The sequence below is a fragment of the Leptopilina boulardi genome, unplaced genomic scaffold (assembly GCF_019393585.1).
Source record: "Leptopilina boulardi isolate dan_hultmark-lab unplaced genomic scaffold, ZJU_Lbou_2.1 LbouV2_270, whole genome shotgun sequence".
NCBI lineage: Eukaryota > Metazoa > Arthropoda > Insecta > Hymenoptera > Figitidae > Leptopilina > Leptopilina boulardi.
In genome coordinates this window covers 55,193-71,925 of record NW_026137830.1, presented here as the reverse complement: position 1 = coordinate 71,925, position 16,733 = coordinate 55,193, and the positions used below count along the sequence as shown (strand labels likewise).

The 16,733-nt window shown below is 32.6% G+C and overlaps 1 protein-coding gene across 1 annotated transcript; it reads left to right on the top strand.

Moving 5' to 3' along the window:
* The first annotated feature begins 12,449 nt into the window (after positions 1–12,449).
* On the top strand, positions 12,450–16,371 carry LOC127281488 (uncharacterized). The gene is made up of 3 exons (XM_051305209.1): positions 12,450–12,870; positions 13,257–13,373; positions 15,416–16,371. The coding sequence occupies exon 3, from the start codon at positions 15,751–15,753 to the stop codon at positions 16,288–16,290; it is 540 nt and encodes a 179-aa protein (XP_051161166.1). The 5' UTR covers positions 12,450–12,870; positions 13,257–13,373; positions 15,416–15,750; the 3' UTR covers positions 16,291–16,371.
* The last annotated feature ends 362 nt before the right edge of the window (positions 16,372–16,733 follow it).

Sequence of the window (16,733 nt, the reverse complement as noted above, 5' to 3'; positions counted from 1 at the left end):
CGTCATCCGCGAACCCGGTTAGAAACGTATCTTCCGGTAAGTCCAACCTAAGGAAACCGTCATACATGACGTTCCATATGGTTGGACCTACCTTCGATCCTTGGGGAGCTCCGCATGTCATCTCTTCTTTGATATGACATGCATCGCTCTCGTACACAACCCATCTGTCGCTAAGATAGTCATCTATCATTCGCAACAGATAGGTTGGCACCCCTTTACGTTTCATCGCCTCGATACTAATATCCCATCTCGCGGAATTGAACGCGTTCCGTATGTCTATGGCTATGAGTGCGCAAAATCCCTTCTTCTTCCCTGATTTGACTTTATTTGCCTTTTCAACAACCGCTAAAATTGCGTCTACCGTTGACCGGCCCTTTCTAAAGCCAAACTGGTTTTCGGATAAGCTACTTTCGCCTACGAGGATTCTCTGTAGTCTCTCCAGAATCATTCCCTCTAGAAGTTTACCCATCGTGTCCAATAAACAAATTGGTCTAAACGATGAGACTTTATCTAGAGGTTTATCCCCCTTCCTAAGGAGGACCAACTTCTGTGTTTTCCAGTCACTGAAAAACCTTCCACACTCCAGACATGTATTAAAGACGTCGAGAAGTAGCTCCGGATACACAGCGATAACTTCTTTAAGAATCTCGTTGGGTATTCTATCATTGCCTGGCGCTTTGCCATTTTTCAACGTCTTTGCCACCTTTTTAAGCTCTTCAAGTGTGAAGAGTTCTTCCCTCTGTACTACACAGTGAGTATAGTCCTCTCGGGGGCCAGATTCCACATGGGGGAACAAAGCACGTATGATTTTTCGGACCCAAATCGGATTGTCCAGACCGGGGATTTTTTGCCGCGAAACTAATTTCTTAGAAACTACTCTAAAGGCCAACCCCCATGGGTAATTTTCCGCTTCTCCGATCAGGTCCTTCCAACACTTTCTTTGGCTACTCCTTATAGCCCGCTTGAAAATCTGCCTGGCTTTATGCCACTCTTCTTGCAGCAGGAGGTCTCCCTTAGAATGGGCATACTTCCTTTTCGCTGCATGGCATTCTCTTCTTAGACGGGCTAGCTCGTCATCCACCAGTACAGAGCTTTTTTAGCTTTTCTTTTCTGCCGGCGAGGCATTGAGTTCCTGCATGCCGCGATAATAACTCGCCTCGCCTCACGCACTTTTTCTTCTAGAGTGATTGGCTTCGTCGTCCAACCGAGTTCCTGAATAGACCGAGACTCGGCTAGAGACTCCGCCAATCTCTCTCTATTTAGTCTTCTGAGATTCCAGGAGGGCTTCTTGCTGCCACCTTGCAGTCTATTGTTCCCTCCCAGATTTTTCTCAGAGACTATAAACTCAATGTACTGGTGGTCGCTCATGGTCGTCTCGTCCAGTACACTCCACTCTCTTATTCTACGAGCCACGCGGGGCGACGCGATTGTCAGATCGATAATTGACCCTGATACCCCGCGCCTGAACGTGAACTGCTGACCCCGGTCTGGACTGCCACACCTCCAGCAAGCAGCCTTCCTGTCTGGGCCAGTGCATCCTCCGGCCAGGTGGCCGTAGCAGAGGCATCTATAGCACCTCTCTACTTCCAACCTGGCACCGACTCTGTAATTGACCCAGCCAATCTTCACTCTTCCGGTCCCAAGAAGGGATTCTGCTTCCGTTTCCGGGAGTCGCAGAATCGCCATCTTGTTATGACCATACCGAGTGAAGTCTTGGCATGGCACATCTAGGTTTGGCTTGCCCAGTGTTACCCGGACTGCCTCAACAACTTCTGTGTCGACGATGGTCTCGTCGAGGTCCAGTATTTCTACCGACCTCGTCGAGACCAACGTCTTCACCTCCGCCTTTCCTTCGAGAGCGGTAGCCAGGGCACCTCTGAAACCAGAGAGATCCTGACCCTTCTTCAGAACCAGAAGGATTTCATCCCTTCTGGTTCTTCGAATTGACAGAATCTCCGTCTTCGTCTCTTCGGGCCTGACCCCCGCTTTCATGTCCTTCAGGATATCCGCGTAGGACTGACCGTCCTTCGCGGATACCCTGATGGCCTCCGTTCCTCTGAGCCTTTTACCTGGGGATCGTCCAGCTTTAGGACTTGACGACTCCCTGGCTTTTCCCTCTGAGGCTTTCTTCTTCTTTTTCTTTTTGACTTCTTGCCAGGTCTCAGAGTCGACCTGGGAAGAAGTCTCTTTCATTTTTTCAATTGTTTTGGCAACAGGCGGGTTTTCCTTTACGGCCAACTCGCCTGTTTTGCCTTTTTTCAATGCTCCCATCTCAGGGGGAGTCCTCGAGGCATCTCTCTTTTTCCCTTTTGTTGCCGAAATCGGGGTCGCCAGGGACTTTACTCCTTGGTGACTCCGATTTCTCTTTTGAGAGAGGGAGTCAGCTTCCTCTAACCTTCGTAGGAAGCCCTCTCCCTCCTCCTTTGCATCTTTAATTATGCCTCGAAGACTCCCACTGTAGAGGTAAGCCTCTTTGGAACTGTTTTTCACTTCCTTAGAGTTATTTTTGAGCATCCCGTCCCGCACTATTTTCAGTGCGTCGACGAGTTGCTCAACAACCTCGGACTGCTTCTCCAGAAATCCAAGGATGGCACGCCATCCTTCGACCTCCGGGGAAGCAGTCTGCAACTCCAAGTTCTCCATTTTTTTTCTTTCTCAACGATGGTGGTGGGTAGCTCCACGCTTTCCACCTCCATCTTTTCTTCTGCTACTTTTTTTGCACTTGATGCAATTAATGACTCATCGGCCAAGTGAGCCACCGATGAGTCACTGCAGTGATAGGATTTCGACGCTCCAGGGCCTGCTTGCGCACCCTGGGACAGCGCCGCCACTGGGGCTTCCGACTTCCCCTGCTGGGTAACTTTACTTTGTAGATTTTTTTCTTCCATTTTTTTTAAATTTTGTATTTTTTATCGGGGTTCCTTCCCCTAGCATGTAAGTGTGTGGTTTATGTGTGTGAAAGACCTCTGCAATGTACTGCCCCGCGAGGCATGGTGCGCAGAGGTCCGTAAGTGTAATGTGGTGTGTGTGACTTACATGCGTGTGTAAAGATGTGTAAGTGTTAGTGGAGAAACTTTCTCGAAGGGGTTTACAGTGGTCCACCCGGGAAACCGATCCCATCGGCCGCAGAACGCAATCCTGGTGCTCAACCGGCCCGAGAGACCTGCAATCCATTTCAGTGGAATCGGATGACCAGCTTCCCCATCCCGCAAGACCGATTTAACGGACATTCCTTCGTGGGGTCGCTGGAACCTTCAGGCGACAGGGTTTTAAGCCCGTCCGTTGGTCATCGCTTTCCGTTTAGGCACCGTGCGTCTTTAATATTTCAAAGACACCAGGTTTCTAACCCGCACAGCCAAGCGATCCATCCTCATCCCCTATTCTGTGATGCAGGAGCAAGGGCCGGCAGAGCAGACAAGAGTCCGATCGGCCGCAGAGGGGAACAGTCCCCGAGCAGTCCACTATCTCACCCCCTTTCCTTTCTTTTCTGTTCTTTTAAAAGTTCACCGTGTATGCTGTTTTTGGTTCACGCCGGTTATTTCATTTCGCCGGTACCACCTATATCTAGGAGGCGTGCCCTTATCCAACACCTAGGGACGTGCCCGATAGGGGAACAGCAACCCCGCGCTAGGGAACAATCACGAGGAAAGTCCTGTCGCGCTCCAGTTGGAAGCGAGTTCCAAAAGAACACGGGGAATTGCTTCAGATGTCAAATTCAAATTTATTTTGACAAAAAAAATAAAATTCTCAAATTAAATTTGACTTTGATGCTAAAATAAAATCAAATTTAACATCAAAATGAAATCAAATTACATAACCGACACACAGGAATACAATAATATTATATACTTTTTTGCACTAAAATCAAGCAAATTCAAATTTTATTTGTTACAAAAACCTGGACGACGAATTAAATCATGAGTCTTTTAAATGAGATTTTAAGTTTTTCAATCACTGAATTCTATTAATTGAAACATAAAATATTTTAATCTTAATAAGCTGAAGATCGCAATATTTATGATAAACGTTTTTTAAAGAAATAATTTTTTAAAATTAAAAAATCTAGAAAATTTTACTTTAAAAATTTTTTTGTAGTTTTTATTAATCAATATATGGGGGATCTCGGGTGAAGTGATCAAAGTAAAAAAAAATTTTGTCTCAATTTCGCTCAAACTGGAGTAATTTGTACTTCTATTGGGTGGTAATTTATCGTAAAAAAATTTTTCAATTTGGACCAATATTTACTCGGGGGGAGGGGGTTGAAGTTTATGGGTAGCGTTTTCTTTAATAATTTTTTTTTCTTGAGTATAAAAAAAAAAAATTTTTATCAACATCACTTTCGATAGCTTTTTTAATGCTCTTTCGATTGAGGACATGCATTTTTGAAAAAAAAAATTTTTGAACCAAAAAAAATTAATTTCAAAATTTTTTTTGACTTTTTCTCGGTAAAAGGTACGATTTTTTTTTTTTTTTTAAAGGAAAGCTGAGATTTTTTCCTGTAGGGACATGTAGTTGAAAAAATGGGACAAGAAAGATTAAACCTTGAAAATTAACATTTTTTATTCACTTTAGCGCTGCGCTGCGATCTACCACGTGACACATTAGTAGTATGGTATTTGGAAAGAAACATTAATGCTCTCTGCATTTTACAGGGTTGAAACTGTTATTGAGTAAATACCTGTATTTCATCAACGTTTAAATTTGGATAATAATAAATGAATAATAATTATATAAAGTGGAATCTTGGAAATTATAAAATCGGTTCAAAAATAAATGTAGCATACTAATAAGAGTTTACTTTATTATAGTAATCAGTCTTATCAAATAAATACTCATTTATATCAATTCATCATTCATTTGGTTATTAATTTATCCATTTATTCGAATATTTGACTGCAATGAATCTTTATTTGACTAAGAAATAATATAAAATGAATATTTTTTTCATTAAAGTTTTCTTCATAATTCATTACTTACATTATTATTGATGGAGACGACTGCTTTTCCCCGAAAGGACAAAATGTCGAATGGACAAAACGTCGAATAGCAAAACGTCGAATGGACAAAATATCGAAAAGCCAAACTGTCGAATGGACAAAATATCGAAAAGCCAAACTGTCGAATGGACAAAATGTCGAAAAGTCAAGACGTCGCATAGTCAAAACGTCGAAAGGTCAAAATGTCGAAAAGTCAAGACGTCACATAGTCAAAACGTCGAATAGTCAAAACGTCGAAAAGCCAAGACGTCGAATAGCCAAAATGTCGAAAAGCCAAGACGTCGAAAAGTCAAAACTGCGAATGGACTAAATGTCGAAAAGTCAAGACGTCAAATGGTCAAAATGTCGAATGGACAAAATATCGAGACGTTATTTTGCTCTGAGTTTCCCTTCTATATAATGCACACTAGTTTAACTGCTTAAAATTAAAAGTTTGTATTATTATTATTATTATTATACTATAATAATTACTTTACTACTACTACTATTATTATTATTATTATTATTATTATTATAAAAAAATGTAAAAAAAACATTAAAAACAATACATCTAGCGATATCTATCGAGTGTTAAACGCAACACAAACTAGTGTGCATTATATAGAAGGGAAACTCAGAGCAAAATAACGTCTCGATATTTTGTCCATTCGACAGTTTGACCATTTGACGTCTTGACTTTTCGACATTTGGTCCATTCGCAGTTTTGACTTTTCGACGTCTTGGCTTTTCGACATTTTGGCTATTCGACGTTTTGGCTATTCGACATTTTGTCCGTTCGACGTCTTGGCGATTCGATATTTTGTCCGTTCGATGTTTTGGCTATTTGACATTTTGTCCGTTCGACGTTTTGACTATGCGACGTCTTGACTTTTCGACATTTTGTCCATTCGACAGTTTGGCTTTTCGATATTTTGTCCATTCGACGTTTTGACTATGCGACGTCTTGACTTTTCGACATTTTGTCCATTCGACAGTTTGGCTTTTCGATATTTTGACCTTTCGACATTTTTAATATGCGACGTCTTGACTTTTCGACATTTTGTCCATTCGACAGTTTGGCTTTTCGATATTTTGTCCATTCGACGTTTTGCTATTCGACGTTTTGTCCATTCGACATTTTGTCCTTTCGGGGAAAAGCAGTAGTCTCCATCAATAATAATGTAAGTAATGAATTATGAAGAAAACTTTAATGAAAAAAATATTCATTTTATATTATTTCTTAGTCAAATAAAGACTCATTGCAGTCAAATATTCGAATAAATGGATAAATTAATAACCAAATGAATGATGAATTGATATAAATGAGTATTTATTTGATAAGACTGATTACTATAATAAAGTAAACTCTTATTAGTATGCTACATTTATTTTTGAACCGATTTTATAATTTCCAAGATTCCACTTTATATAATTATTATTCATTTATTATTATCCAAATTTAAACGTTGATGAAATACAGGTATTTACTCAATAACAGTTTCAACCCTGTAAAATGCAGAGAGCATTAATGTTTCTCTCCAAATACCATACTACTAATGTGTCACGTGGTAGATCGCAGCGCAGCGCTAAAGTGAATAAAAAATGTTAATTTTCAAGGTTTAATCTTTCTTGTCCCATTTTTTCAACTACATGTCCCTACAGGAAAAAATCTCAGCTTTCCTTAAAAAAAAAAAAAAAAAAAATCGTACCTTTTACGCCGAAAAAGTCAAAAAAAATTTTGAAATTAATTTTCTTTGGTTCAAAAATTTTTTTTTTCAAAAATGCATGTTCTCAATCGAAAGAGCATTAAAAAAGCTATCGAAACTGATGTTGATAAAAATTTTTTTTTTTGATACTCAAGAAAAAAAAATTATTAAAGAAAACGCTACCCATAAACTTCAACCCCCTCCCCCCGAGTAAATATTGGTCCAAATTGAAAAATTTTTTTACGATAAATTACCACCCAATAGAAGTACAAATTACTCCAGTTTGAGCGAAATTGAGACAAAATTTTTTTTTACTTTGATCACTTCACCCGAGATCCCCCATATTATAAAAAAAATTTTTTTTAGAATTTTTCATTAAAAAAATTATTTCTTTAAAAATCGTTTATCGTATATAAACGTTGCGTAATTCAGCTTCGTTGAATCTTCACTTTTTCACCCAACCGCGTTTAAATTGGGTCCGAGTGGAGAGAGAAAAAATACGTCGAAAAAAGCAAAATCAGATTTCCAAGCAGTCATAGACTTTCGCCGGGGTCTGTGAAGTGAGCGGCGCGGTGGGGATAACGTAAAGCAAAGAGCCGACCAAAGACGAACGCAGCCGAATATCCACGTTCGGCTCTATCCTCGCTATTCTTGCCTCCACACTATAGTCAAATTCAAGGCTAATCACGCCTGTTTTTTGAAAAGATTTTAACATTTATTCTCTACGCGGCTACAAATTTCCACATAGACAAAATGATGTTTTTAGTTTCAATTAGTAAATAAACATTTTAAAAAAACATCATATTCACAAACAAATAAAATTTTTGTGACTTTTTGTTGAATTTTAAACTTTCAGCTTCGACAAACTTCCCCGACTGCTTGAATATGCAAACTATTTTGGCAATTATCACTTATTGTCAGAATGTAAAATCAACAAACAACAAACAAACAAAAAAATTCAAAAATTTTTTCAAAAAACTACTTTTTGCTAAAATTTTAAGCCTTGCCGGATCGTGGACAAACAATTTTTACAATATTTTTGGAATTTTTAAAAAATGTTTCAATTTTGAAATTTTTAAAAATATTTTTGGTTTTTTATACTACATCCTTTTATGTATTTTGATGCGCTAATTACGCAAATCATAATAATAATACCCCAAAAATTTGATTTTTATAGTAAAAAACCAGAAAAAAATCCTAAAAGGTTTTTTTTGTTTATTGGATAAAATATGCAAAATTATAAAATATTACATAAAATATAAAAAAATTTAGAATAAAATCCATAAATTTTGATTAAATATTGCATATTTTACACAATAAAAGAACAAACCCATAAATTTTAGAACTTTTTTATGTTTTTTAACATGAAAATCGAATTTTCCGATACTTTTTATTAAAAAAAATAGATTAGTACGTCAATTTAGAGAAATTAACTTTTATCTTTAAAACTTAAAAATTCAATAGTAATATAACTTAAAAAATAATTTCGATTTCTTTTTGAAAAGTACATTAAAAATAATTTAGAATTGATGCACTTTTAAAGAAGTTATATATACTTATACTATATATACACTATCCAATATACTATACTTAATGCATTAGTAAATTATATAAATGTAAGTTATAAGTTAAGTTATAGTTAGTAAGTTATATAGTTATAGAAGTCTTTCCCCACTTATTTTGGGGTGCCAATTTGAAATAAAATTGTGAGCCAAAAAAAATTGAATTTTTTGGGAATTTTTTTTATCAAAGATGTGGACTTTAGGGTAGGTTTTGGAGCCTTTCCCTCACTTTTTTGGGGTGCCAATTTTTTTCAACACTTGTAGGTGTGTTTAGTGCAAGAATTTGAAATAAAATTGTGAGCCTAAGAAAAATTGAATTTTTTTTCAAAGTGTCATTATAGGGGGTTATACTAGGGGTGGTTTTTAAATGAAATTGGGGTTGAACTGAATTTTTTTGTTAAGTATAATCTTTTTTTGAAGTTTTTTGTACGTTTTTGTTGTGTTTATGGAGTAACTTGGATTTTAAATTTTCGATGATCGTAATCGATGTGAACTTCACCGACCTCCATGTTCCTAATTTCAGGAAAATTGATAAACTTTTTAAATAGTGTTCGTCGCCATTTTTTATCCTATATTTTGAAAAAAATGAAATTTTGTAAATGTGAGGTCAAATTTGAATTCAGCGACCTCAAAAACTCTTACGTACTCCTTATTGTGAAATAAGAATAAGTTTTTCTTTTTTTTTAAATTGAATCTACATTTGCAAGGTTATTAAGAGATATTAATTGATGTACTCATTATGTACATATTTAAATAATTTATAAAACAATTTTATAAAAAGTCCTTACTATGACGCAAAACCAAGGAACTAGAAGTAACATAAAAAAATAAAAAGAAAATTTTTCGCTTTGTTTTCACAATTCTACTAACATATACAATACAAAACTATCAATAGCTTTTATACACTGAAAAAAAATTTATTTAGATCAAATAAAAAATGTTTGATCAAAATACGTCATTTACTTTTCTAATTATCCAATGAAAATGTATTTGGACCAAATACACATTTACTAAACCAAAGTATTTTATTTTATCGTGCCAAATAAATAATAATTTGTATCACATAAATAGTATTCAAATCAAATACATGGAATATTTCAAGCTAATAAGGGGTCATCCATAAAGCATGTGATACATTTTTTCGAAAATTTGACACCCCCCCCTTCCTTGTGATGATTTTTCCATTTACGATTAACATGTAGTGTAATATTTTTCTGACCCCCCCCTTTCCCCTAAAGCATCACATGCTTTGTGGATGGCCCCTAAATAATTATTTCAATTAATTGTGGAAATTATTCCATTCAAATAAATATCTACTAGACATAAGTATTTTATTTTATCGTATCGAATAAATAGTAATTTGAATCAAATACAAAGTATTCAAATCAAATAAATGGAATATTCAAAGCTAATACCTAAATAATTATTTGCATCAATTATGAATATTATTTCATTCAATACTGCATCTTTTTGATTCAAATAAATACTTATTTGCATGAATAAAAAATTTTTCTTGAATAAAACATAAATTTTCTTCAATTAAATATTCAATTATTTATCATAAGTAATTATTTTAATTGAAACTAAAACCTCTTTAATTGTGGCAACTATTATTTTATTTGATCCATATAAATTATTTTATTTGCATAAAATGTAAGAATTTATGATTCAAATAAATCATAATTTGAATTGAATAAATAACATATTTATTTACTAATTCTTCCAGTTTGGAATAACTTTGGGGACATATTCCACGTTCCCCCTAAAAAATATGAACGTTTTCTACCCCCCTTAATTTATTTTAAATCAACTTTTTTTAAAAAAAATTTCAGTTTTTATGGAATATAGTTTGGCTGCTAATTATTTTGTTAATCAAAACAAAATGTTCAATGTTTCGAATATTTTGGGGAACATATTCCACGGCCCCCCCAAAAATATAGACGTTCTCTACCCCCTTAATTTTTTTAAATCAATCTTTTTGGAAAAATTTCAATTTTTATAGAATAAAGTTTGTCTGCTAAATATTTTTTTAAACAAATTAAATTGTTCAATGTTTGGAATATCTTTGGGGACATATTCCACGACTTCCCTCCACAAAAATAATATAGACGTTTTGTACCCAGCTTAATTTTTTTAAAATCAACTTTTTTTGGAAAAAAGTAGAATTTTTTAGAATAAATTTTTGCTTTTTTTTAAACAACTTAAATTGTTCAATGTTTCAAATATGCTTGGTAACTTATTCCACGGACCCCCCAAAAATATTTACGTTTTGTACCACCTCTTAAAAAAAAGTCTATAGTGTAGAAAACGTCCATATTTTTAAGGGCGCCATGGAATAGGTTCTCCAACATTTTAGAAACATAGAACAATTTAATTTGTTTAAAAAAATAATTATCAGCCAAACATTATTCTGGAAAAATTGAATTTTATCCAAAAAAAGTTGATTTAATAAAAATTAATGGAAATAGAAAATTTTTTTACTACAAAATCTTTTGAAAAAAAGTCGGTTTTCCTCGTAGGGTAGTGGAGTTTGTTTATTGTAAAAATAATTTTTTTTAACATTGAAAATATAATTGGTTTTGCTATTCGATCATATGTGAGTGTATTATTTTCAAAAAAAGTCCACCTATATTTTTATTCAAAAAATTGTTTTTTATTGTTCTCAATCATTATAAACATTAATTTTTGTTGATGAAAAAATATTTCGACTTTTGGACAGAAAATTTTGCTATTCGATCATATGTGTGTGTATTATTTTCAAAAAAAGTGCACCTATATTTTTATTAAATAATCGTTTTTTGTTGTTCTCAATTATTGTAAACATTAATGTTTGCTGATGGAAAAATAGTTTGGTTTTTGGACATAGAAAATTTTGCTATTTGATAATATATGAGTATTATTTTCAAAAAATGTGTACCTATTTTTATTATTAAAAAAATCGTTTTTTGTTGTTCTCAATTATCATAAACATTAATTTTTGTTAATGAAAAAATATTTTGATTTTTGGACATGAAAAATTTTGCTATTCGATCATGTGTGAGTGTATTATTTTTAAAAAAAGTGTACATATATTTTTATTAAAAAATACTGAATAAATATACTAATAATGATAACTATTTTATGTAAACAAATGTTACATATTAAATAAAAAATTAATTTTTTAAAAGTTATAGATAACAAATTTTAAAGAAGCTTTATATGAAAAATAACAGAGTAAAAAACAAATTTTCTATGTTGAAAATAATAAACAATAAATTTTTTAATGTTATATAATTCTTATTCTACTTAATAATTAATTCTACGAACTTACCTTAATCTTGCAGCTTTTGTCATGGATAATCTTCTTCCAGATGTTTTATATTTTCCATTCCTCTTCTTGTTACACTTATTTAATATTTGTTTCATTTTCTCCTGTCCATTTTTTGATTCTTCCATTATTTGTTTTTATCACTACACTTATTTTCGAAAACACAACAGTAATATATCTCCTGTCCTTTCGTCACTAATCACGTTCCACTTTCTAAAAAAAGGTCGAAATTGAAATTTTTTCCTACACTTTTTATATTTGTGAAATGCAAAATATAAATATCACACGCGACCGTATTTTATACAAACTTTGCTGGTTCGAACGGGTCAACAATGTACTTTTCAAAACAAACAAGCCGGCCGGCTTTCTGTTTTCTTGTGGTTATAGGTGCTATACTTCGTTCTCTCTTTCTCTTATGTTTTGTCTACGCATCAAAGCGCGCTCTGTCTATGGCACTGGAATCACTTTACTTTATTGCTACCAGTGTTTTAAGTGGTTTTTTGGTAAGTATTTTGAAATTTTTGTAAGTATCTTTTACATTACAAATAAAAAGTACTTTTATAATATTTTGATTTGTATATATATATGTATTTATAATTTAACTATTATATTTAAAATAATCAATTTTATATTAAACTAAAAATTATGCTCGACTTGTGCTTTTTTGTACCAAAATTAATTTTTTGAAAAACTCGAAAATTCGGGAGAAAATATCAAAAAACATTTTAAATATGACAAGTAAAAATTTTCAAAAAAACAAAAGTAGTGCTGAATTGTGCTCGCTTCGTTCTTTTTTGTACAAAAATTAATTTTTTTGAAAAATTAAAAATTCGGGACAATAAAACTTGTAGATAAAATATTTTATTATTATTAAAAAGCATTTGCCCATACGCTGTCTTGTATTTAATTGAGACAATTTATTTTTAAAAGCTCAATTAGTCACAAGTTAAATTTTTTAAATTAAATAATTTGGGATTTTCGATGGAAGATTTTAGGTAAGTAATTTTTTGTACGGTCCTGGTGTTTGTTTTCATTAAACTCTGTGTTTACATTTTATTTCGATACAAATGCCTGAAGGTCCAATCATAGTGTTTAAATATTAGAAATGTCTTTGTCACCTCCACCAATTAAGCATGCGAGTGTGAAATGCCCTAAACACTTGTCGATGATTGGCTATTGGCTAACTGCAGAGTCTACTCGCTCGCGTCCTAAATATCTCGACGGATTTTTGGAACGTCAGTAGTCATTATTAATTGGACTTTGATGGATGTGCAGTTGATAGTGCGAGAACGGTGAAGGTTCCTCAAGAAACTAAAAACGTAAGTTATTTTCATTTATTACTGTAACTATCTTATAATCACGTTTTGTGTTTAGTCAAGTCTTTAACGTCTGAGTAATTTTAATAATTTTAAATAAATAATAACGAAAACATTTTGTGTTTCTTTTTATATTCTCTAAAGTTTTGAAAATGAAAATAAACGAATTTTTTTTTATTTTTCGATATTTTCCAAAATTATTGTATTTTAATGAGAAATTCAACTTTTATTAGGTAAATAATTCAGTTTTTAATGTGTAAATTAATATTTTGCACTACAATTTAATCTTTAAAAAAATAACAACAAAATTTGTTCATTTGAACGTTCAAAGTTTTAGGTCCATTCTTTTTATTTAAAATTTTTAATGTATTTAATTAAATTTTTTATAGTTTATGGCACCATCCAACAAAGGAAGTGGAAAAATTGGAAAATCAGGAAAAGGAGGAAGAGGTGGAAGGGGGCGAGCAGGAGTACAGGCAAAGGGTTCAAAAGAAGAAACAAACAATGTGAGTAAAAACCGTCAACATTATAGAAAATGTTTTTACCGAATAAACGGTTTTTTTCTTTTTTTTCATTTTACAACAACGGGGGTTCGCGAGAAACTTTTTTTCCAAATTGCAAATTGACTTTTAATTTTTCTTTTCAATGAATAATCCGAAAGGCGAATTTTTTTATACTGAAAAATAAAAAAAAAACTGGATTAAACTTCTTTTAATTATCGAAATCGTTAATAAAAAAATAATTATTGTCAAAATATTTTGGAAAAAAATCATTTTTTCGAAACATCTTTTTCCTCGCAAGGTTAATTAAAATCCACTGTTACATATGTATGCATTCTATAAAATGCAGTGAATATATTAAAAAATGTTCCTCGCAATACCGTGTTAGTCTTTGAGATTGATTTTTTTTATTTTGAGTTTCTTATTTTTTTTTCTCTTTGGATAAACGATTTCGATAATTTAAAGAAGTTTAATCCAGGTTTTTTTTTATATTTTTCAGTATAAAAAATTCGCCTTTCGGATTATTCATTGAAAAGGAAAAGTTAATTTGCAATTTGGAAAAAAAGTTTCTTGCGAACGGCTAAATATAAACTGTAAAAAAAAATAACATGTGATTTTTTATCTCTAATTTTTTTTTCCTCTATATTATATAATAATAATAATAATAATATTAATTATTATTATTATTCTTATTGTTATCAATTACCGTTTTTTTGTTAATTACTTTGCATTAAGTGTGATATCTTTAGAAATAATATATTCTTTTTTAATTTATATTTTGTTTTCTCGACAGAAAAAGAGAAAAAGAAATGAAAAAAACACCGTGTTTAGATTGCAATATTGATATAAAAATATAAATATAATGAACTGTAGTTGAATTTTTTTTTACATTATATTAAATTATTTAGGCGCCATTCGTTCATAACTGTCTTATTCACAAATGTTGGAATATATTTTTTTTTGAAATTCCATTCGCACAATTTAAAAAAAATAAACACAAGTTTTGTTATTATAATAATTGTAATTTTTTTCTTTAAAAACTTCTTGTGAAGTTTTGAAAAAAAAATTTTATTTTTTCGACAATGGCAGTTTCGACGATTGAAAAAATTAATTCACACACTGTGCGAATTTTTTCATTACAAAATTTGCATGAAACCTTTTTTTTTAATTTACATTGATCTTTTCTTCCTTTTTTTAATCAGCTTTGTGTCAAGTGACTAAGAGAAAAAGAATAATGAACAAAAACTTATTTAAATGTGGAATTATAAAAAAATTTAGTATTTTAAAACCGAGTATTTGTATTATTGATAATTAGCGACTTTTATATTCATCTAGTTTGAAAACAGAAATTCTGCTTCTCTTCTATCGATCTCCTGCTACTTTTTCTTTCTATTTTTGATTGAAAAAATTAACAAAATGAAAAAATACTCTTTTCAAAACTAATAAAAAAAAGAAAACTTTCAAGTACAATTTCTTGATATACTGTCTAAATGTAAATAAGTGAATAGTCACTTATTGTATGTCAAAAGTCATCTACGTAAAAAAAGTGCATATACACTTACGCGAAAGTGTGTATTGACTTATTTAAGTGTATATAAACTTCTTTTTTATGTACACGACTTTTGACATATTCAGATTTAAGGAGTAAGTAAACTTTTTTTGGAAAAAGAATTTCCTTACGTAAGAAAAAAAATTCTTTCACGGTATTGTGTGAAACGTTCTTTGCTAGACCTAGACAAATAAAAATAATTCCACAACACGATCAAAAAGAATTGTTTTTCTATTTTATAAAAAAAATTTTTATTGCGATCGTACGATTATTTTGTATGTTTTGAAAAAATTGAGATCTTTACCGACATATGTTAAACATAATATTTTTTGTATAACATTGAAAAATAATGCAAAATAACAGTCATTATAAAAATAGTATAAATAATTCAAATAAATAATACATTAAGAATAATAAAAATTAAAAGTAATTAAAACAATTAAAATAATGAAATTAATATTTTTAACAATACTAATAAAATGTTTTGTTCTTGTAATAGATGAATCAACAACCGATGCAGCAGCAAACTGGACAGCCGCTGACGCAATCAGCTAATCAACCGCTGATGCAGACAACTAATCCGCCGATGATGCAGTCAGTTAATCAGCCGCTGATGCAGTCAACTAATTCGCCGCTAATACATTTAAATAATCAGCCGATATGCAACAGCAAAATTTACAGCCGCTGATGCAGTCAGATATTCCGCCACCAATGCAGCAGCAAGCTGGACAGCCTCTACAACAGCAAGCTGGACAGCCTCTGCAACAGCAAGCTGGACAGCCTCTGTAACAGCAAACTGGACAGCCTCTGCAACAGCAAACTGGACAGCCGCTGATGCAGTCAACTAATCAGCCGCTGCTGCATTCAGCTAATCAGCCGCTGATGCAGTCAGCTAATCCGCCGATGATGCAGCAGCAAACTGCACAGCCGCTGGTGCATTCAGCTAATCCGACGATGATACAGTCAACTAATCCGCCGATGATGCAGTCAGCTAATCCGCCGATGATGCAGTCAGCTAATCAACAACTGATGCAGTCAACTAATCTACCGCTGATGCAGTCAACTATACAGCCGCTTCAACGGTCATATCAGCAGTCGCTTCAGCCGTATCAGCAATCGCTTCAGCCGTATCAGCAGTCGCTTCAGCCATATGAGCAGCCGTATCAGCATCCGTATCAGCAGCTGTATCAGCAGCCACAACAGCCGTATCAGCAGCAGTTGCAGCAACAACAGCAGCATAAGCAACCAGAAAAGCCTGATCAAACCGATCATCGTGAAAAGGAGCAGTGGCCTGAGACGACTCGGCGACGGACATTGCCACGTCAACGGCAGCCGGAGGATAAAAATGTAAATATCTATTTAATCCTAAAGTGATGTAAAATAATTTTTAGTTTAACAATTTTATTAATTAATTTTTTTAATTTTAGAAAATTGCGGAATTAGAGCAGAGGCTCACAGAGCTCGAAAATAAATATAAAACACTCTCTTTAAATTTTAATTTGGTAATTTTTTAGAGACTTTTTACTTTACAAAATTTCTCTTTACACAAGTGTTTATTTTTAAATAATTCTAATTTAACCTAATTTTAATTTAGCAGAATTCTCTTTCAATATAGCATTTTAAGTAATTTAAATATCTAAATGTCATAATTTCTAATTCAATTTTTATTTGCACAAAATGTTATTAAATGGAATTCTTGAATATCCGAATTTTCATTTGTTCGAAAATTAAAAGGGCTGAAGAAACAATCGCCAAAAAGATTTTGGCGTGAATATTCAAATTTATTAATCAATAATTATTAAAAAAAATTGAGTGGT